Raw genomic sequence first — 21,797 nt, 5'->3', positions numbered from 1 at the left:
ATGCCAGACATGTCACCCATTGATCCAGTTTGGGATGCTCTGGATCGACGTGTATGACAGCGTGTTCTAGTTCTCACCAATATCCAGCAAGTTCGCACAGCCATTGGAGAGGAGTGGGACAACATTCCACAGGCATAATAAACAGCCTGACCAACTCTATGCGAATGAGTTGTGTTGTGCTGCATGAGGCAAATGGTGGTCATAACAGATACTGACTGGTTTTCTGATCCACGCCACAACCTTTTGTTTTAATAAAGGTATCTGTGACCAACAGATGCATATCTGTACTCCCAGTCATGCGAAATCCATAGATTAGAGCCTAATTTATTTACTTCAATTGACTGATTTCCTTATGTGAACTGTAACTCAGTAAAATCGTTGAAATTGTTGCGTATTGCGGTTATATTTTTATTCAGTATATATCTTAAATGACCGCATTTTAAAACATTTGATGACATAATCGTCGAGCCCATTCAAAAGATTAGGGGAAATGACCCTGAAGTATGATGTAGGACGATTACCATGTTTATAATGTGTATTACCATGTTTATAATGTGTATTACCATGTTTATGATGTGTATTAACGTGTTAGTGATGTGTATAAACGTGTTTGTGATGTGTGTTGCCATGTTTATAATTTTTATTAATGTGTTAATGTGTGTTACCGTGTTAATGTGTTTTACTGTGTTTATAATGTGTATTACTTAGTTGATAATGTGTATTACCATGTTTATAATGTATTACCGTGTTTATAATGTATGCTACTGTGTTTATAATGTATATAACCATTTTTGTATTACCGTGTTTATAATGTATATTACCGTGTTTATAATGTGTTTGCTGTGTTTATAATGTGTATTACTGTGTTTATTTTGTGTATTATTGTGTTTATAATGTGTAAAACCGTGTTTATAATGTGTAAAACCATGTTTATAATGTTTATTACCATAATTTATCTAAGAAATCATACGAAAATGTATTACCATAAGAACTCTAATCATTACAGAAGTGTATATCTGCTGAAAGGGTTTCTTTGCAAATGCAAACTGGCTAATGATAAAAAAAAATCACATTTGTCATTTATTTTCTCATTTATATGCACATAATATCAGTAAAACCCAGAACTAAAATCTTGAGTAATTTGGTCAGATGCTCTATCACCATTAATGTTTACGTAGTGTGTCCACAACAGATTCATATTTGTATAATCTGTGAAAAAATAAAATACTCTCCCGCGAGGCGGGTTGCCTCACCCAATGCGGTATGGATCTGCTATTTTCTAAAGTATTTTTCTTTACTTTCGAATCCCCCAACAGAAGCTAGCCAGCTAACTAGCTACTAGCTAGTAGTCAGCTAACCACTGCTAGCGGTCAATCGCTAACCTCTAGCTCAGAAAACTCTCACCAGTTCAAACGCGATTCAAACCAGAGCATACCGTACTTATTTTCTCTCCACATACCCGGATTCCTACCGCAAGCTCTGAACCATTTCACCTGGATCATCACAGCTAGTTAGCTGCAATCCGAGTGGCTACTTCTAGCTAACGTCTCTGCCCCGAAACAAGCACCAATTAGCCTGGAGCTAGCCCATGCTAGGCCAATCTCCTGGCTAGCTGAAGAGGTCCATCAGCCACTCCTTGGGCTACAATACCTATTTTGCCAATTATCCTGGACTCCTTTTACTACACGAAGCCCTGCTAATCCATCACGACTGGACTACCGACGTAATCTGCCTGAGTTTTTTTTTTCTTCCAACAGGTCCCTCCGTCGCGACGTCCCCTGAATGCCCATCTGCTAGCCTGCTGTCCGTGGCCCGCTAGCTGTCTAGAGCATATCGGACTGTTAGCTGAATAGGTCCATCGGCCAATTTCTTGGGCCACTTTACCTATTTTGCCAATTGGACTGGGCCCCTTTACTGTCCCGAACCCTACTAGTCCATCACGGCTGGTCTGCCGATGGAACCACACGAGGAGGCTCCGCACAAGGAGGCTACAACAGACTTCTTCCGTCGCAACGCCCCTCTAAGGCCCTTCTGCTAGCTTGCTAGCCCCGGCCCGCTAGCTGTCTGAATCGCCGTGTCTCCAGCCAGCTTAACTACTCACTGGACCCCCTATGATCACTCGGCTTCGCATGTCTCTCCCTAATGTCAATATGCCTTGTCCATTGCTGTTCTGGTTAGTGATTATTATCTTATTTCACTGTAGAGCCTCTAGCCCTGCTCAATATGCCTTAGCTAACCCTTCCGTTCCACCTCCCACACATGCGATGACATCACCTGGTTTAAATGATGTTTCTAGAGACAATATCTCTCTCATCGTCACTCTATGCCTAGGTTTACCTCCACTGTATTCACATCCTACCATACCTTTGTCTGTACATTATGCCTTGAATCTATTCTATCACGCCCAGAAACCTGCTCCGAAAGTACTAGACGACCAGTTCTTATAGCCTTTAGCCGTACCCTTATCCTACTCCTCCTCTGTTCCTCTGGGGATGTAGAGGTTAATCCAGAACCTGCAGTGCCTATCTCCACTCCCATTCCCCAGGCGCTCTCATTTGCTGACTTCTGTAACCGAAAAAGCCTTGGTTTCATGCATGTTAACATTAGAAGCCTCCTCCCCAAGTTTGTTTTATTCACTGCTTTAGCACACTCTGCCAACCCGGATGTCCTAGCCATGTCTGAATCCTGGCTTAGGAAGACCACCAAAAACCCTGAAATTTCCATCCCTAACTATAACATTTTCTGACAAGATAGAACTGCCAAAGGGGACGGTGTTGCAATCTACTACAAAGATAACCCGCAGAGCTCTGTCTTACTATCCAGATCTGTACCCAAACAATTGGAGCTTCTACTTTTAAAAATCTACCTTTCCAGAAACAAGTCTCTCACCGTTACCGCTTGCTATAGACCACCCTCTGCCCCCAGCTGTGCCCTGGACACCATTTGTGAATTGATTGCCCCCATCTATCTTCAGAGCTCGTGCTGCTAGGTGACCTAAACTGGGACATGCTTAACACCCCGGCCATCCTACAATCTAAGCTCGATGCCCTCAATCTCACACAAATTATCAATGAACCTACAAGGTACAACCCAAATTCGGAAAGACAGGCACCCTCAGATATCATCCTATCCAACTTGCCCTCCAAATACAACTCTGCTGTCTTCAACCAAGATCTTAGTGATCACTGCCTGTTGCCTGCGTCCGTAATGGGTCTGCGTGTTCAAACGACCACCCCTCATCACTGTTAAACGCTCCCTAAAACACTTCAGCGAGCAGGCCTTTCTAATAGACCTGGCCCGGGTATCCTAGAAGTATATTGACCTCATCCCGTCAGTAGAGGATGCCTGGTTATTCTTTAAAAGTGCCTTCCTCACCATCTTAAATAAGCATGCCTCATTCAAAAAAAATTGAACCAGGAATAGATATAGCCCTTGGTTCACTTCAGACCTGACTGTCCTTGACCAGCACAAAAACATCCTGTGGCGTACTGCATTAGCATCGAATAGCTCCCGTGATATGCAACTTTTCAAGGAAGTTAGGAACCAAAATACACAAGCAGTTAGGAAAGCTAAGGCTAGCTTTTTCAAACAAATATTTGCATCCTGTAGCACAAACTCAAGAAAGTTCTGGGACACTGTAAAGTCCATGGAGAATAAGAGCACCTCCTCCCAGCTGCCCACTGCTCTGAGGCTAGGAAACACTGTCACCACCGATAAATCCACGATAATTGAGAATTTCAATAAGCATTTTTCTACAGCTGGCCATGCTTTCCACCTGGCTACCCCTACCCTGGTCAACTGCCCTGTAACACCCATAGCAACTCGCCCAAGCCTCCCCCATTTCTCCTTCACCCAAATCCAGAAAGCTGATGTTCTGAAAGAGCGGCAAAATCTGGACCCCTCCAAATCAGCCGGGCTAGACAATCTGGACCCTCTCTTTCTAAAATGATCTGCCGAAATTGTTGCAACCCCTATTACTAGCCTGTTCAACCTCTCTTTCGTATCGTCTGAGATCCCCAAAGATTGGAAAGCTGCTGCGGTCATCCCCCTCTTCAAAGGGGTAGACACTCTAGACCCAAACTGCTGCAAACCTATATCTATCCTACCCTGCCTTTCTAAGGTCTTCGAAAGCCAAGTTAACAAACAGATCACAGACCGTTTCGAATCCCACCGTACCTTCTCCGCTATGCAATCTGGTTTCCGAGCTGGTCATGGGTGCACCTCAGCCACGCTCAAGGTCCTAAACGATATCATAGCCGCCATCGATAAGAGACAATACTGTGCAGCCGTATTCATCGACCAGTCAATCACCACATTCTTATCGGCAGACTCAACAGCCTTGGTTTCTCAAATGACTGCCTCGCCTGGTTCACCAACTACTTCTCAGATAGAGTTCAGTGTGTCAAATCGGAGGGCCTGTTGTCCAGACCTCTGGCAGTATCTATGTGGGTGCCACAGGTTTCAATTCTCGGGCCGACTCTCTTCTCTGTATAAATCAATGATGTCGGTCTTGCTGCTGGTGATTCTCGGATCCACCTCTACGCACACGACACCATTCTGTATACTTCTGGCCCTTCTTTGGACACTGTGTTAATTAACTAACCTCCAGACGAGCTTCAATGCCATACCACTCTCCTTCCATGGCCTCCAACTGCTCTTAAATGCAAGTCAAACTAAATGCATACTCTTAAACCGATCAGTGCCCGCACCAGCCCGCCCTTCCAGCATCACTACTCTGTACGGTTCTGACTTAGAATATGTGGACAACTACAAATACCTAGGTGTCTGGTTAGACTGTAAACTCTCCTTCTAGACTCACATTAAGCATCTCCAATCCAAAATTAAATCTGGAATCGGCTTCCTATTTCGCAACAAAGCATCCTTCACTGATGCTGCCAAACATACCCTCGTAAAACTGACCATCCTAGCAATCCTCGACTTCGGCGATGTCAGTTACAAAATAGCCTCCAACACTCTACTCAACAAATTGGATGCAGTCTATCACAGTGCCATCTGTTTTGACACCAAAGCCCCATATACTACCCACCACTGCGACCAGTATGCTCTCGTTGGCTGGCCCTCGCTTCATACTCGTCGCCAAACCCACTGGCTCCAGGTCATCTACAAGTCTTTGCTAGGTAAAGCCTCGCCTTATCTCAGCTCACTGGTCACCATAGCAGCACCCATCCGCAGCACGTGCTTCAGCAGGTATATTTCACTGGTCACCCCAAAGCCAATTCCTAATTTGGCCGCATTTCCTTCCAGTTCTCTGTTGCCAATGACTGGAACGAACTACAAAAATCACTGAAGATGGAGAATCATATCTCCCTCACTAACTTCAGGCACCAGCTGTCAGAGCAGCTCAAAGATCATTGCACCTGTGCATAGCTCATCCAACTACCTCATCCCCTTACTGTATTTATTTATTTTGCTCCTTTGCACCCCACTATCTATACTTGCACATTGATCTTCTGCACATCTATCACTCCAGTGTTTAATTGCTATACCAGAATTACCTTGCCACTATGGCCTATTTATTGCCTTACCTCCCTTAACCTACCTCACTTGCACACACTGTATATAGACTTTTTTCTCCTGTATTATTGACAGTATGTTTGTTTATTCCATGTGTAACTCTGTGTTGTTGTATGTGTCGAACTGCTTTGCTTTATCTTGGCCAGGTCGCAGTTTAAATGAGAACTTGTTCTCAACTAGCCTACCTGGTTAAATAAAGGTGAAATTAAATTAAATTGAAAAAAATGCCAAATTCTGGTTTGTTGTTTTCTGAGAACATAGTTCTGAGAATATCCCTACAATTCCAGCGTAAAGAGTGTAAAGAGTTAAAACTATAATTTTTGTGTTATGGATGGTCAGTCCTTACATCCATAGCTCAGTCTGAGAATTTGATAGTGGTTACATTTCTCCATCCTCATCCCTCAGATGTTTACCAAAAAAAGTTACCGCTTTGTTGGGGTGTCTGCTTTGTTGTTTTTGGAATCCCAAATTGCACCATTAAATAAAGTACAATATTCTATGGTATTAAAAATCTGTTTGCTAAGTAATAAGTCCACAGTCACAAAGGAAGTGTATGTAGGCCAACATGTTTTTAATCAATGCTCAACATTTCACCATGAAAATCATATTTTATGCAACACTGGAAAATGAAAAGACTTTGGTCTTCGTTTATTCAGCAACTTCTTTTCCCTGGAAGAAGAAAGAAATAATACAATGGATCAGTAATAATAATGAACATGATAAATATATGGATAGACTTGGACAAAATATATTATATCAAGCATTTAATGCTCAGTGCTCAGCTTGGATTTTCAATTTTGGACTACCAACAGAATTAACCTTTCTTTTTTAGCAATTCCTGAAATGTGCTGCTTGGTGATCTTAAATACAGCTGAACAAGTGTAAAAGGTCAGTATTGACCTCTGTGAAGACTGAGTCATAGGTGGTGTTGATGTGGTCATATCTGAACATGAGTCAGGTATAGGTTTAGCAGCAGTTCTGTACCTTTCCAGAGTCACGGGTCTTGGCTCTGAGCTTGTTGACCTGAGTCTCAGCGATGTCAGCACGCTCCTCAGCCTCCTCCAGCTCATGCTGAACCTTCCTGAACTTAGACATGTGCTGGTTTGCTGCTTCCTCCTGGGTGAGGAAAAGAGTGCAGAGCATCAGCATTTCAAGTTTGATGTTTCAGGTAGCAAATTAATATTCTGTCAATTTTTTTAAATAAAAAAAGACAGATTTAGGATAGGAATCTATAAAGGGAGATTGATGATACAACAGAAGGAGTGAGTGGCAGAACGGGGGATCAAACCGCCTCCAGCACGATCACTAGACCAGCAAATTCAAATTCAACCCCTCTCCTTTAAGTTGGTAACACATAGGAATAGGAGGCACTCAGAAATGTGTATAATTTCATCAGCAATTACTTGCACTATCAATTGTCCCTGTTGACTGATGTGCTGTAGCAACACTTACTTCAAACTAAATTGTATGGACATTAAGTTTTGTAATGTTTACGGGGGATTTTATAAAACAAAATTGTTGAATTTATGCATTCAGAGTATTTAACTCAGTATGTGACTCACCGCTTCCTCAGCGTGCCTCTTGTAGGCCTTCACTTTCATCTGCAGCTTATCTACCAGGTCCTGAAGTCTGTTAACATTCTTCTTATCCTCCTCAGTCTGTGGGAGAAGAGCAAAGAATCAATGTCACAAGAGTTTTATACACAAACCTGTCTGTGTTAGAGTCAAGTATGTGAAGAATGCACTTTCTCTTACCTGGTAAGTGAGCTCCTTGACTCTGCGCTCATACTTGCGGACTCCCTTTACCGCGTCTACACCTCTTCTCTGCTCAGCCTCCACCTCAGTCTCAAGCTCACGCACCTTTGGGGAACAAATACATTTAGGCATTTGTTTGAGGTGGTGAAACAAATCTTTGTAAAATAGAGGTAGAGTCTTCTACCCAGTCAAGGAGGCACAATTGTTGTCTTTCACTATGTACTTTTCCAAGTGGTTCCCAAAGTGGGATTAACATTAAATTTGTTCATGAATATTGCTAGCAACAACAGATGAAACTACCAAGGATCTGTGGAACAAGATTAGAAGGTCCAATACAATGTAATATTCTTAATCCACTATTTATGTTCTTAACCCTTAGATGTACAACATGGGTGTGGGAGGCTCACAGGGATATTGGTAGGCACACTATTCCAACAATTTCACATTTTTTAAACTCAATTGTTCTTGTAGTTATAATATATAGGACTCTTTTTTATTTGACTGATTTTGTCGTGCATTTAGCAGTGCATGTTGCAGTACCAGTATGGCCAATAGTGGCCGCCACTCGCCTGTTTTAATGTTATGAGTTTGCTTCTGTTATAGGGGATTGCGAAGTTTGCCACAGCAAGACAGAAGCACCGACATAAATACATTTTTATGTCTTTATTTTTAAGGTAAGCGAGTGGAAAAGCACCATATTCTAGAGAGTAATGTTTGTTAAGATGTTATATTTTCATGAACTTATGAAAATCCTGTAGCCTACAAGCTAATTTAGCCGTCAGCCTTCTAGCTGGTAGCCCCGCATAGCAACGCTAGCTTTCTAGTAACGGCCCTTTTGCAGCAGAGTGAATGAGACATGTAGCTAGCGATCTAGAGAGAGAGAGAAATGAAATATTACTTTGAGATGAATTAGATGAATGTGTGTTCATGTATCATGAATTTGTATTATTATTATTGAATCTATTAATTAACTTGCAGTTGTCACGATCGTCGTACAGAGTGGACCAAGGCGCAGCGTGAGTTGAGTTCCACATCTTTATTCAAAGTGAAACTACCAAAAAACAAATAACCAACACCAAAACTGTGACCACAGTGGCGCTACATGCACAGACACAAAACAATATCCCACAAAGCAGGTGGGAGAAAGGGCTTCCTAAATATGATCCCCAATTAGAGGCAACGATTACCAGCTGCCTCTAACTGGGAACCATACAAGTCACCAACATAGAAATAGAATGACTAGAACACCCCCCACTCACGCTCTGACCGAAACACCATAGAGAACCAAGGGCTCTCTATGGTCAGGGTGTGACAGCAGTTTAGAATAATTGTACAAGCCTAAATGAAACAACTAGATAAATACATTTTTATATCTTGGCTCCAATTGTTCTCAACTCCATAACATAAGTGTAACATATTCCCAATGTTTTTGTTTTGAACATAATTGCACTGTAATTTATGCTTGAAAACTGGAAAATATTCCCTCTGATGCCAAGAGAGGGGACTTTCAAATGTTCTTTCCCAGGGGCCAAGACTTGATTAGTCCGACCATGCAGTGCTGAAGTCATAGTAAAACTGTGTGGATGCTATTTATATCGCACTCTATTGTAAGATTTGTGTTCTGATATTATGAAGGGGTCCCTGATGCAAAGACATTTGGGAATTCCTGATTTAGGGGGGCTAATGAGAGAAAAAGTAATTACAAAATGCTCCAGTGTATTTTACATGATCAAATACATTTCCAGGAAACTGTCTTTTAATCCAACCCCAAATCCACCCTGCTGATAACTCACCCTGGATTCCAGTTTCTGGAGTTGTTTCTTGCCTCCCTTCATGGCCAGATTCTCAGCCTCATCCAGGCGGTGCTGCAGGTCCTTGACTGTGATCTCCAGGTTCTTCTTCATTCTCTCCAGGTGAGAGCTGGTGTCCTGCTCCTTCTTCAGCTCCTCAGCCATCATTGCCGCCTGGAAAAGTAGTTTGTTTAATTCATCATAACGTTCCTCTGAGATCTTTGTTGCTCTTAACCAGCCCAGCTACCATTGGCGCTTAGGGACAAATCAAGATGATGTAATTCAAGGACTCACATCAGTGATTGCCTTCTTGGCCTTCTCTTCTGCATTCCTGGCCTCCTGGACGATGTCGTCCACCTCTCCCTGCACCTGCACCAGGTCAGTCTCCAGCTTCTTCTTGGTGTTCAGAAGGCTGGTGTTCTGAAGGAGGAAACAAGATGATTTGTTTAGCTCTAAAGAGAATTTACAAGGCTGAAATGATTAAACTCTCAATGCAAGCATTGTTGAATTCAAGGTGTGTTTAAACAGAATGCTTGGTTGGAAATGGCTTTTGACCCATACCTGGGAGTGCAGCAGTCCAACACGCTCGCTGGCGTCTACCAGCTCAGTCTCAGCCACTTTGCGGCCTCTCTCTGTCTGCTCCAGAGCAACTCTCAGCTCCTCGATCTCAGCCACCATCAGACCGTTTCTGCGCTCCACCATGGCTGCCTGCTCCTTCATGTCCTCTGCGACACGGACGGCATCATCAAGGTGCAATTGGGCATCCTGTGGTTCACAAGGACATACGTTCATTAGGACATGTGGAAATAGGGGTAATAGGATGGGTGATATAAACGTTCATTGGGAAGAATTTCCCCAGTATCCCTAACTTTCTACAGTGCATAGTCCACTCTATTCAATTCCTCTGTTCTTTTCTTTTCTACAGATTCACAAACAAATCCCTCTCCATGTTCAGGTTTTTGAGCCTGATGTCCCAGTCCCAATACCTTGAGCTGTCCCTGGACATTCCTCAGCTGTTTCTGGGCCTCAGCGGCCTGCCTGTTGGAGTGGCTCAGCTGGATCTCCATCTCGTTCAGGTCTCCCTCCATCTTCTTCTTCACCCTCAGGGCATCATTCCTGCTCCTGACCTCAGAGTCCAGGGTGCTCTGCATGGAGTCAACCATCCTCTGGCTGTTCCTCTTGATCTGCTCCATCTCCTCGTCCTTCTCAGCGATCTTCCTGTCCACCTCACCCTTGATCTGGTTCAGCTCCAGCTGCACACGCAGAATCTTGGATTCCTCGTGCTCCAGTGTGCCCTGGACAAACAGAAGCAGTCAGGCCAATTGTGTTTAATACATTTGGATGTAGGAATTAAATATATATGACTACAATAAACTCTAATACAGGGATCATTGGACTGTAGCTGGCATTGGCTAGTGTAACACTGCTTTCCCCATCAAACAGCTGTAGTTTGTACCTCAGCCTCCTCCAGAGCGGTCTGGATCTCAGACTTCTCTGTCTCCACGGTCTTCTTGGCCTTCTCCAGCTCATGGATGCTCTTGCCAGTCTCTCCAATCTGCTCAGTAAGGTCAGAGATCTCCTCTGCACACACACACACGAAGTTTAGACTTGGGAGATTTTCAGTGGATATGCCAGTGCACCGAATTTGACATTGAGTCATATTAATAGTTCATTAACTAACATTACCTCATAGCATCTTGCAAATATATTTGCCTACTACTTATTTGGAATATTCAAAGGAATACTGTCTACAAGTAAAACAATATATACAATTATGCAGAACACAACATTTCTGAAATGGTGTAATAGTAGTTTTGATGATTGCAGTTCCCTCCATTTTCAAAACACTAGTCGAACATGAGCCAAATAAAACTGCTGTCAAATGCTCACGTTGCAGGTTCTTGTTCTCTCTCTTCAGAGTCTCCAGATGATCCAGAGCCTCCTCGTAGGAGTTCTTCATCTTGAAGAGCTCAGTGCTCATAGAGCGAGCCTCCTTCTGAGCTCCTTCCAGCTCAGCCTGACCCTCCTCATACTTCTGCTTCCACTCTGCCAGAACCTAGGAGAATCCATGGGATTTTCATTAGAAGTCGAAGATGAAATTAGTCGAAATTAGAAATATGCAACAATTATACAATTGATAACAAATATAGGTTTATTAATTTTCACCTTGTCAAAGTTCCTCTGCTTCTTGTCGAGGTTGGCGGCCAATGCGTTGGCTCTCTCAACATCAATCATGAGGTCCTCCACCTCTCCCTGTAGTCTCTGCTTGGTCTTCTCCAGGGAGGCGCACTTGGAGTTGGTCGCCTCAATGGTCTCCTCGGCATCCTGCAGACGCTGGGCCAGCTTCTTCCTGTTGGACAACAGACGGTGGTTTTATTGTGTAATTTTTTTAACATTTTGACAAACAATACATATTGATGTAACATTTTCTCAAAGCCCCCTACCACCCTCACCATCTACACCATATCTGAGTTTTTTTCTGTTGCGTGCGACTCACTTGGCCTCCTCCAGCTCCTCTGTGCGCTGGATGGCATCAGTTTCATACTTAGTCCTCCACTGAGCCACCTCACTATTGGCCTTGGACATGCCGCGTTGCAGCTCTGCCTTGGCCTCCTGCTCCTCCTCAAACTGCTCCCTCAGGAGGTCACAGTCATGGCGGGCAGACTGAACTCCGTGGGCCAGTGCATTTTTAGCCTGTGAGAAAGAAAGACAAAATGCAAAGAGAGATGAGAGAGATAATAAAATAAATTATGGCCGAAGTCTCTGAGGGTGGTGAGACAGTAGCAGTCTCTGAGGGTGGAGAGACAGTAGGAGTCTCTGAGGGAAGTGAGACAGGACTCTGAGGGTGGTGAGACAGTAGAAGTCTCTGAGGGTGGTGAGACAGTAGAAGTCTCTGAGGGTGGAGAGACAGTAGGAGTCTCTGAGGGTTTAGAGACAGTAGAAGTCTATGAGGGTTTAGAGACAGTAGAAGTCTCTGAGGGTGGAGAGACAGTCGAAGTCTCTGAGGGTGGAGAGACAGTAGGAATCTCTGAGGGTGGCGTAGTCACTGTCTATATAAAGATATAGCTCTAAACTCTGTGGACGGTGGAGTCCGTTTTGAGTCCCTTACCTTGACCTCCTCCTCAATCGCCCTCTTCAGCTCCTCCACCTGCTGGGTGAAGGCCTGTTTGCCTCTGGTCAGCTGAGACACCAGGGCTTCCTTCTCCTCCAGCTGCCTACCAAACTCACCTGCAGGGACAGGGGAATATCTTGTTAATAAGGTCTCTGTTCTCTAAGATTGAAAATGTATGTTTAGGAATCGTAGGGCAATTTTAGGTGATGAATAGTACAGTAGAAACTATGTGGATTTAGCAATTAATACATGTTGTGTTCTACTGAAGGAATGCATTGGCTTGTTGTTCATTGTTGATGTTACCATTTTCTGTCAGGAGTCTGGCCCTCTGTCCGCTGATGTCGTTGACCTGGCGAACATTCTCATCATTCTTAGTCTTGAGCTCGCTCAGCTGGTCCTCAAGAGTACGGCACATCTTCTCTAGATTGCCCTGTTAGTGGAACATGTACCATCATTACTTTATATATGTGACTCCTGTCAACTTCAGTTCACTTGAATGGTAATGTAGTTGACCCTCCTCAACACTGCTTTACCAAAACATTACTACTCACCTTAGCCTTGGCAACGGCCTCCATGTTGCTGGAGAGGTCATCAATCTCCATCTTGTACTCGCTCTTCTCCTTCTCCAGCTTCTGCTTGACGCGCTGCAGGTTGTCGATCTGCTCCCCGAGCTCAGCCACACTGTCGGCCTGCTTCTTGCGCAGAGCGGCGGCTGTGGCCTCATGCTGCAGGGTGGACTCTTCAAGATCACGACGCAGCTTCTGGAACTCAGCCTCACGCTTCTTGTTCATCTCAATCTGAGCAGCAGTGGCGCCTCCGGCCTCCTCCAGCCTCTCGCTGATCTCCTCAAGTTCCCTGGAGAGATCAGCCCTCTGCTTCTCAACCTTAGCCCTGGCAGCACGCTCAGCCTCAATTTCCTCCTCCAGTTCCTCAATACGGGCCTAGAACAGGGGGCAGGAGCAGGGGGGATGAACACTACAATACAGTTGAAACAATTGAACCTCACAAAATTATAATAGTATGTATATTTAGCATAAATGTGTTTAATAAAAAGCCAGTTCCACTAATATATTCAGTAGACAGTGTCCCATGCAGGAACCAAAACAACAATGTTCAGAACCACCATCTTCCAACCTACTCAGCCTTCAGAAACCACCGGGAAGCATGTGTGCTACCAGAATAATGTTTTCAGGAAATGATTCAAGTCTGTGCTTTTCTGTACTGGAGCTTATATCCTGTACTATACCTGGAGTTCCTTGATCTTCTTCTGCAGCTGAGCTCCCAGAGACTGCTCATCCTCAACCTTGCTGAGGAGCTGAGTGGTCTCAAACTCCTTCCTAAGAAACACAAACACATCGATTGCTTAGTTAGTTTTTGTTTGATAGTGTAAAGGGAGAGAATCATACCATTCACTTTGCTTTTAAGAATACCATTCAAGTGTTAATTCATAATTACAAGAATTAGTCAAGAACAACCATTATAGCAGGTAATACTGTAGTCATTTGTTTGTGTTTACTTCTTGATTTTCTCATCAGCTTGCTGCTTGTCATTCTCCAGGTCCATTATGGACTCCTGGGCCAGTTTCAGATCTCCCTCCAGCTTTCTCTTGGATCTCTCAAGGTCCATGCGGAGCTTCTTCTCTTGCTCCAGAGAACCCTCAAGCTAGAAGATAAAAACACATATTGTTAAAATCGAAACAACTGAAGATAATATCATTTTACATACTATCATGGCCAAAATGTCCAAATCCACTCACGTCGTCCACTTGCTGTTCCAGCTTGGTCTTGGCCTTGGTCAGAGTGTTGACTTTGTCCTCCTCTGCCTGCAGGTCATCCAGTGTCTGCTGGTGGGCCTCTTGTAGGGCTTTCTTCTCCTTGGTCAGCTTGGCAACACTCTCATCCATAGATGCCATCTCCTCTGTCAGGTTTTTAACCTGTAAATGGCCACAACATAATTACACTTCACCATAAATGGGAGATTTAGATTGTTATATATTGTTATACATTGCATTCATTTCATTTCGCTAACAAATCTCATCAACACTAGATGGCAGTGTTCACAATGTCAGTGTAGTGAATGGAAGTCATAAATGAGAGGGATCAGAACATTCAATGAATGTTGGGAGTACCCCACAACTGAAATTCCACTATTGTGTCTTAATTTTTCCTGCACCCACAATACAACTTGAATTCCATATCTGTTAAGCTATGTTTTGATTGGATTATTTTTTGGTTAGACTGTCTATGGTAAGACACAAGACCTTGTTTTCAGTGGCGTGCTTCTCCTTCTCCACTTTGGCCAGGGTGAGCTCCAGGTCATCAATGTCCTTCTTCAGCTCAGAGCACTCATCCTCCAGCTTCCTCTTCTTGGCAGTCAACTCAGCATTGATCTCCTCCTCATCCTCCAGCCTCTCGGTCGTCTCTTTGAGTTTGGCCTCCTGCTGGATCTTGCTCTTGATGAGCCCCTCGCACCTTTCCTCAGCATCGTTCAGACTCTCTCCTTCCTGGTTTCAGAACAGGAGTAAACAAATCAGAGGCCTCACTGTGTATCAAAATATACATTTTACTCAAAGAGGTCAGAGCAAATCAATAGAAATTCATGAAATATATACAATATATAACATGGGCAATAAAAATGTGTGAGTTAACAACATACTTTACAGTGTGTTCATATTTGTGTGTATGTGTGTGTGTATTCATGTGTATGTAAATGTGCCCATACGAGGGTAGGTGCTGACTCACAGATGCGACTTGGAGTGCCAGGTCGTTCTTCTCCTGCGTCAGGGACACCAACTTCTCCTCCATTTGCTTCTTTGTAGACAGAGCCTTGGCCAGGTCTGTCTTCATTTTCTCATAGTTCTCCTTCATGTTTGCCAGCTCCTTCTCAGTCTCAGCGCTCTGCAGCAGGGGCTTGATCTTGAAGTACAACTTCATCCATGGCCAGGTTTTCACATTCATGAATGAGCGGATGTTGTACTGGATGGAGTAAATTGATTCTCTGGTCGACAGAAACGATGGAGAGGCATGGTGAGTCATTAGATGATGGAATTAGATGAACAACAAAACAGAACCACCTGTCACTGTTTGTTTACAGATGTGCAAGGTGGCTAGGGAAATGTAACCCCTCCTAAATTCACAGATAGTGGACTAGATGCAAGGACTGACAGGTTATGCTAAGCTCATGATGTATTTTATATTCTTCAAGAATTAGAAGGTAAATACTACACATTTAAATGACAGTTGAACAGCCAAATCCCAAACTGCAGCTATAATGCTAGAATCCTTAGTTGCTACATCCATTTCTGGACTAAATGAATTAACCCAAAAGCTTTAGTAGACCATTATAAGATGTACTTTCTCATTCTGAACAGCTCCCAGCATTTACAGTACGTAAACATAATGCATTAGATACAGCTGGTTGACAGAAAGCTTTGCCAAGATGTCTACTATTTCTCACCTCCTCTCCATCATCTTGGTGAACTCTCTCCTCATGAGGAATCCACGGCTGAGAGCCTGGAGCATGCCGACTAGAGAGGCCAGCTTCTCATCTCTCATCTCCTCCAGGACACCCAGCAGACCGGCTTTGAAGAACACCTGAGACACAGGTTAACATCTTCAATGGAACAACAGATGCTGACAGATAGAAATGTTGGAATCAAAAGAGGGGAACAACACCACTAGATTGATTTAAACAACATTAACTTTGATATGGTTACAAACAAACCATGTGATAGGTTGTTTCTATGTTGTTAGTTATAAATTAATAGTTATAGATTAATAATGTTCACAGATACAGATAACAGCATTCATACCACTCTAACACAATGTACATGAAAAATAGTTTAGTTTCTCTTCTATACTTGTGATGCATGAATTTGAAGAAAAACACTACAATGTTTTCCACCTTTTCCATTAGTTAAATGAAGAAGAAAGAACAAAAGGATGGATAGATCACCTGGAGAGATTTTATATGGTACTGGTTTAAATTATCATTGAAGTTGTGTTTTGTTGTCAGCTTTTGCTGTGGGTATTTGACTGACCTTGGTGTGTCCAAACTTGTAATCCTCGTGATTCACATCAATGGATCCAAGCAGCTTCTCAGAAGCCTTCTTGTTGTCCATGAACTGGCCCTCAGGGATGACGCTGGCATTCAGTACTTTGTACCTGAATGAGAGGACAGTTTTAAAATATGCCAAGTTGTAATTGGTTGGTTGGTTATACAGTGCGGTTCAAAATGATTGGCACCCTTGATAAAGATGAGCAAAATAGACTGTGTAAAATGAATAATACAAATGCTGAGATATATGATAAGGTCAAAATGTTTTTGGGAATCGAAACAAATATGTATATGAGGAAAATAACCCCATACCTACTGTAAAATATGTTTATGAGGAAAATAACCCCCATTCCTACTGAAAAATATGTATATGAGGAAAATAACCCCCATACCTACTGTAAAATATGTATATGAGGAAAATAACTCCATACCTACTGTAAAATATGGTGGAGGATCTTTGATGTTATTGGGCTACTTTACATCAAATGATCCGGGGGCCTTCGCTAAGGTCAACGGCATCATGAACTTTCCCAGTACCATGACATTTTTGCCAAAACTCGGTTGCCTCAGCCAGGAGGCTGAAACGTGGCCACAGGTGTGTATTACAGCAAGACAATAACCCCAAGCACACATCAAAATCCACAAAGAAATGATTAGTCGACCACAAAATCAACATTTTACTATGGCCGTCTCAGTCTCCAGACTTGAACCCCATTGAAAACCTGTGGTTTGAACGATGGATATCAAGGATCTGGAAGAATTCTGTATGGAGGAATGGTCAAAGATCCCTCCCAATGTGATCTCCAATCTCATACAACATTCTAGAGAAAGACTCAGTGCCATGATCCTCTTATTGAAAAAAGGGGTGTCAATAATTATGAGCCCTATCTTGAAATAAAATATGAATTATTAAACAAAATATTTTTCTCTGAGTATAAAATAATATAGTTGTCACAAATGCTTGATCATACAATATAGCTCAGTATCAGTGTTATTTATTTGATACAGTCTTTTCTGCTCATCTTTATCAACAGTGCCAATAATTTCTGTGTGTGTGTGTGTGTGTGTGTGTGTGTGTGTGTGTGTGTGTGTGTGTGTGTGTGTGTGTGTGTGTGTGTGTGTGTGTGTGTGTATGTGTATGTGTGTGTGTGTGTGTGTGTGTGTGTGTGTGTGTGTGTGTGTGTGTGTGTGTGTGTGCATGCACGTATGTACCTTTGCTTGAAGTCAGCATAGATGATTCTGCTGGGGAAGCCCTTTCTGCAGATCCTGATACCCTCCAGTACACCATTACACCTGAGCTGGTGGATAACCAGGAAGTTCTCCATCAGACCTGGTAAAACAAAACAAGTCTCTTTTAATACTCATAAACAGGTTAAAGATTGGAATGGTTGAGGTTACTGATACTGTACTGATTAGATGACATATTTAACTCAATATTTCTTGTACCTGGAGTCTTTGACTCGTTGGGGATCAGGCAGCGCACAAAGTGAGGATGAGTGCTCCTCAAGTTGGTCATCAGCTTATGTAAGTTCTCCTGTAAGAGGGTTACAAACCATTTTCTCAGAAATAATTTATAATAATTGCACCTTTTAAAGGACTGAATATACACATTTCAATAGCTCACCCTGAACTGGGAGGACACAGTCTGCATGGAACCACCCTTCTTCTTGCCTCCTTTCTTGGCTTTATCTGTTAAAATGGGGAAAAGTAAAAGATATCTAGAAAAGTACATTTCCTAGAGTGGGTGGAATAAATATAATAATAATAATAATAAGAGTATGTAAGAAATATAGAGTGGTCTTGTCTTCAGCAAGCACACTAATTATAAACCGGAGAATCTCTGGTTAACTTCACACTTATCTAGAGGCAAATGCTGCCAATGAGATCATGTTAAAAAAGACCTACTGCATGATTAAATTAACCAAGTCTATGAGTAAATCAACCTAGTAATAAACGTTGAGAAATTGTGATACATTCTAAGACTTTAAAGAACATTTGGGTCTGAGTTGTAACTAGTGCCTAATTAAATATTGTGACGTGATGCTGGTCTTACCCTCAGGAGGGGGAGGGGGATACAGGGCAGCCAAAATTTTGACTCCGGACTTCCCATACAGTTGACAAACTGAGTCGTTCAAGGGGTCCTTGTTCTTCTCCAGCCAGCCAGTGATGTTGTAGTCCACAGTACCGGCGTAATGCACCAGGGAGAAGTGGGCCTCTGCCTTGCCTTTGGCAGGCTTGGGCTTCTCAAACGCCTTTGTTTTACCAAGATGCTGGGCGTACAGCTTGTCCTTGAAGGTAGTGTCTGAAGACTTGGGGAACATGCACTCCTCTTCAAGGATGGAGAAGATGCCCAATGGCTTTACGAAAATAGATGTATATCAAATTAGTGATATTTCCATTTAGGATCACAATCATTCCTTTAGTAAACATTCTATTTGAGGATTACATTCATTTTGGGGTACATAATAGGAAACATATTGAGTTCTCAACATTCAGATACGTTGTACCACTGTGATAATATCTCACAGAGGACTCACTATGATCTTCGCTTTTGCGGTCCATTACAATCTTCACAGACAGCTTACCTTCTCAATAAGCTCAATGCAGGCAGCCAAATCCATGCCGAAGTCAATGAAGGCCCAGACGATTCCCTCCTTCTTGTACTCCTCTTGCTCCAGGACGAACATGGTGTGGTTGAAAAACTGTTGCAGTTTCTCATTGGTGAAGTTGATGCACAGCTGCTCCATGCTGTTGTACTGTTGATGGAGTTTTAAAAGGGGTAATTTCATCATACAAGACTGTAATCCATCTCAATCACAACTAATTGTCTTGTTCTGGTGTCATACTCACATCAAAGATCTCAAACCCGGCAATGTCAAGCACACCGATATAGAACTGCCTTGGATTCTTGGTGTCCAACATCTCATTGATACGGATGACCATCCACAAGAACATCCTCTCATAGATGGACTTGGCCAGAGCACTGACTGAGTTATTAACCTGCCATGATAATACCTCAAATTAATACATTAGCTATTGACCGTGTCTGGTGATAATGTGATAAGACCTTGGGATAAACAACATCACTATTTAAAAAAAGCAATGCACTCGTCCCCAAATAATTCCGGTGCTCAGAAAATGGTAGATGCTGTGTTTTGCAGTCTTACCTGAGCCACAGTCTGTCCCTTGGTCACATACTCGTTGCCGACCTTCACTCTGGGGTAGCACAGAGCTTTCAACATCTCAGCTGAGTTCAGGCCCAGCAGGTAGGCGATTTTATCAGCCACTGGAGAGAGAACCAACAACAACAGATTCAATGACACTTGATCGCTTGTTTCTGATGTCACACTGACAAAATAGTTTGGATAACTTTAAGGTGAGGTTTTGATTTTCTCCCATATTCATCATTTCAAATCATTTCTGGAGGTGGGAATTTGGTTTCCAAAAACTCTCCTACAAGACTTCTGTAATGGAAATTCTCCACTAAAGACGAACACTCAATGTAAATGAATCCTTTTTTATTAACCTGTTGGGGATAGGGGGCAGTATTTGCACGGCCGGATAAAAAACGTACCCGATTTAATCTGGTTACTACTCCTGCCCAGTAACTAGAATATGCATATAATTATTGGCTTTGGATAGAAAACACCCTAACGTTTCTAAAACTGTTTGAATGGTGTCTGTGAGTATAACAGAACTCATATGGCAGGCAAAAACCTGAGAAGATTCCTTACAGGAAGTGGCCTGTCTGACCATTCCTTGAGCTTCTTGACTCTGTTTATTGAAGACTGAGGATCTTTGCTGTAACGTGACACTTCTTACGGCTCCCATAGGCTCTCAGAAGGCGGGAAAAAGCTGAATGATGTAATTCCAGCCCCAGGCTGAAACACATTAGCGCTTTTGGCAAGTGCTCTATCAGAGAACAATGGGCTGAGGCGCGTGCATGAGTCGACCCCATGTTTTTATTTTCGTTCGTCTCTGAACCTAAACACTAATTCCCGGTCGGAATATTATCGCTTTTTTACGAGAAAAATGGCATAAAAATTGATTTTAAACAGCGGTTGACATGCTTCGGAGTACGGTAATGGAATATTTAGAATTCTTTTGTCACGAAATGCGTTGTGCGCGTAACCCTTATTTACCCTTTCGGATAGTGTCTTGAACGCATCGAACAAAACGCCGCTATTTGGATATAACTATGGATTATTTGGGACCAAACCAACATTTGTTATTGAAGTAGAAGTCCTGGGAGTGCATTCTGACGAAGAACACCAAAGGTAATAACATTTTTCTTATAGTAAATCTGACTTTGGTGAGTGCTAAACTTGCTGGGTGTCTAAATAGCTAGCCCTGTGATGCCGGGCTATCTACTCAGAATATTGCAAAATGTGCTTTCACCGAAAAGCTATTTTAAAATCGGACATATCGAGTGCATAGAGGAGTTCTGTATCTATAATTCTTAAAATAATTGTTATGCTTTTTGTGAACGTTTATCGTGAGTAATTTAGTAAATGTTTAGTAAATTCACCAGAAGTTTGCGGGGGTATGCTAGTTCTGAACGTCACATGCTAATATAAAAAGCTGTTTTTTGATAATAATATGAACTTGATTGAACAAAACATGCATGTATTGTATAACATAATGTCCTAGGTGTGTCATCTGATGAAGATCATCAAAGGTTAGTGCTGCATTTAGCTGTGGGTTGGGTTTATGTGACATTATATGCTAGCTTGAAAAATGGGTGTCTGATTATTTCTGGCTGGGTACTCTGCTGACATAATCTAATGTTTTGCTTTCGTTGTAAAGCCTTTTTGAAATCGGACAGTGTGGTTAGATTAACGAGAGTCTTGTCTTTAAAATGGTGTAAAATAGTCATATGTTTGAGAAATTGAAGTAATAGCATTTCTAAGGTGTTTGAATAACGCGCCACAGGATTCCACTGGCTGTTACGTAGGTGGGACGATTTCGTCCCGCCGACCCTAGAGAGGTTAAGAGTAATATTATTAGACTAAAATGAAAACAATTCCTTCCAATAAGGAGAAAGTTATCATATTTGTTTTGCATGTTTCTCAACCTTACAATAGGGGTAAAAGCAGAACATTGTTTGAGAGTGATCCATGTGTATTAGCAGTAGTGATTGAAAGGGTTATCCTACTGGAAAGAGCTATGTCCTAGTTTAAGGAAACTGATAACCCATGTTCTTCTGAAAGGGGAAAGAACACTCACTTAATGGTGTTGAATGACCTTTGCTCTGACTTTCTGGTGAGGCCTGATCACTCAAAGGCTAGAGACACTGGGTGAGATTTCAGTGTAATATGTAAATGCTGGTAAATGCTATTAAGTAGTGTATTGCTGTTGTTGCTTGGCTTCAACACATCTCACCAGATTGGGACTGCTGTTCTCTGACTCCCTGACCCTGTAACTCTGCCACGAGGTTGCCAATATGACAGGGGAGTATAAGCCAATTTGCAAACAGTTGGGATTCTCTTTGACATTTGAAATGGTTTGAACAGTTGTGATTCTCTTTGAAATTTGAATTAAGAATATTGG

The 21,797-nt window shown here is 42.5% G+C and overlaps 2 protein-coding genes across 3 annotated transcripts in view; both read right to left on the bottom strand.

Moving 5' to 3' along the window:
- LOC106564162 (myosin heavy chain, fast skeletal muscle) overlaps positions 1-21,797 on the bottom strand; it is a 530,774-nt gene that overhangs the window by 117,082 nt on the left and 391,895 nt on the right. The gene's annotated exons all lie outside the window — the stretch shown is intronic.
- Positions 6,086-21,797, bottom strand: part of LOC106593162 (myosin heavy chain, fast skeletal muscle-like) — a 155,791-nt gene continuing 140,079 nt past the window's right edge. For both annotated transcript variants that reach the window (XM_045710219.1, XM_045710217.1), the window contains 29 exons: positions 19,415-19,533; positions 19,098-19,247; positions 18,833-19,003; positions 18,301-18,604; positions 17,872-17,936; positions 17,694-17,781; positions 17,460-17,577; positions 16,231-16,354; positions 15,648-15,784; positions 14,933-15,188; positions 14,452-14,694; positions 13,948-14,124; positions 13,708-13,853; positions 13,438-13,528; positions 12,743-13,132; positions 12,495-12,621; positions 12,189-12,307; positions 11,577-11,773; positions 11,246-11,429; positions 10,970-11,135; positions 10,536-10,660; positions 10,066-10,374; positions 9,641-9,844; positions 9,374-9,499; positions 9,083-9,253; positions 7,290-7,394; positions 7,098-7,193; positions 6,520-6,651; positions 6,086-6,204 (listed from right to left, as the gene is read on the bottom strand). In XM_045710219.1, the coding sequence (XP_045566175.1) occupies positions 6,184-6,204; positions 6,520-6,651; positions 7,098-7,193; positions 7,290-7,394; positions 9,083-9,253; positions 9,374-9,499; positions 9,641-9,844; positions 10,066-10,374; positions 10,536-10,660; positions 10,970-11,135; positions 11,246-11,429; positions 11,577-11,773; positions 12,189-12,307; positions 12,495-12,621; positions 12,743-13,132; positions 13,438-13,528; positions 13,708-13,853; positions 13,948-14,124; positions 14,452-14,694; positions 14,933-15,188; positions 15,648-15,784; positions 16,231-16,354; positions 17,460-17,577; positions 17,694-17,781; positions 17,872-17,936; positions 18,301-18,604; positions 18,833-19,003; positions 19,098-19,247; positions 19,415-19,533 (4,661 nt within the window). In that variant the 3' untranslated portion in view covers positions 6,086-6,183. The remainder of the gene's footprint in view (positions 6,205-6,519; positions 6,652-7,097; positions 7,194-7,289; positions 7,395-9,082; positions 9,254-9,373; positions 9,500-9,640; positions 9,845-10,065; positions 10,375-10,535; positions 10,661-10,969; positions 11,136-11,245; positions 11,430-11,576; positions 11,774-12,188; positions 12,308-12,494; positions 12,622-12,742; positions 13,133-13,437; positions 13,529-13,707; positions 13,854-13,947; positions 14,125-14,451; positions 14,695-14,932; positions 15,189-15,647; positions 15,785-16,230; positions 16,355-17,459; positions 17,578-17,693; positions 17,782-17,871; positions 17,937-18,300; positions 18,605-18,832; positions 19,004-19,097; positions 19,248-19,414; positions 19,534-21,797) is intronic.

The sequence above is a fragment of the Salmo salar genome, chromosome ssa02 (genome assembly GCF_905237065.1).
Source record: "Salmo salar chromosome ssa02, Ssal_v3.1, whole genome shotgun sequence".
Taxonomy (NCBI): Eukaryota; Metazoa; Chordata; class Actinopteri; order Salmoniformes; family Salmonidae; genus Salmo; species Salmo salar.
Note: the sequence above shows the minus strand (reverse complement) of the source record. Positions and strands in the feature narration are given on the sequence as shown.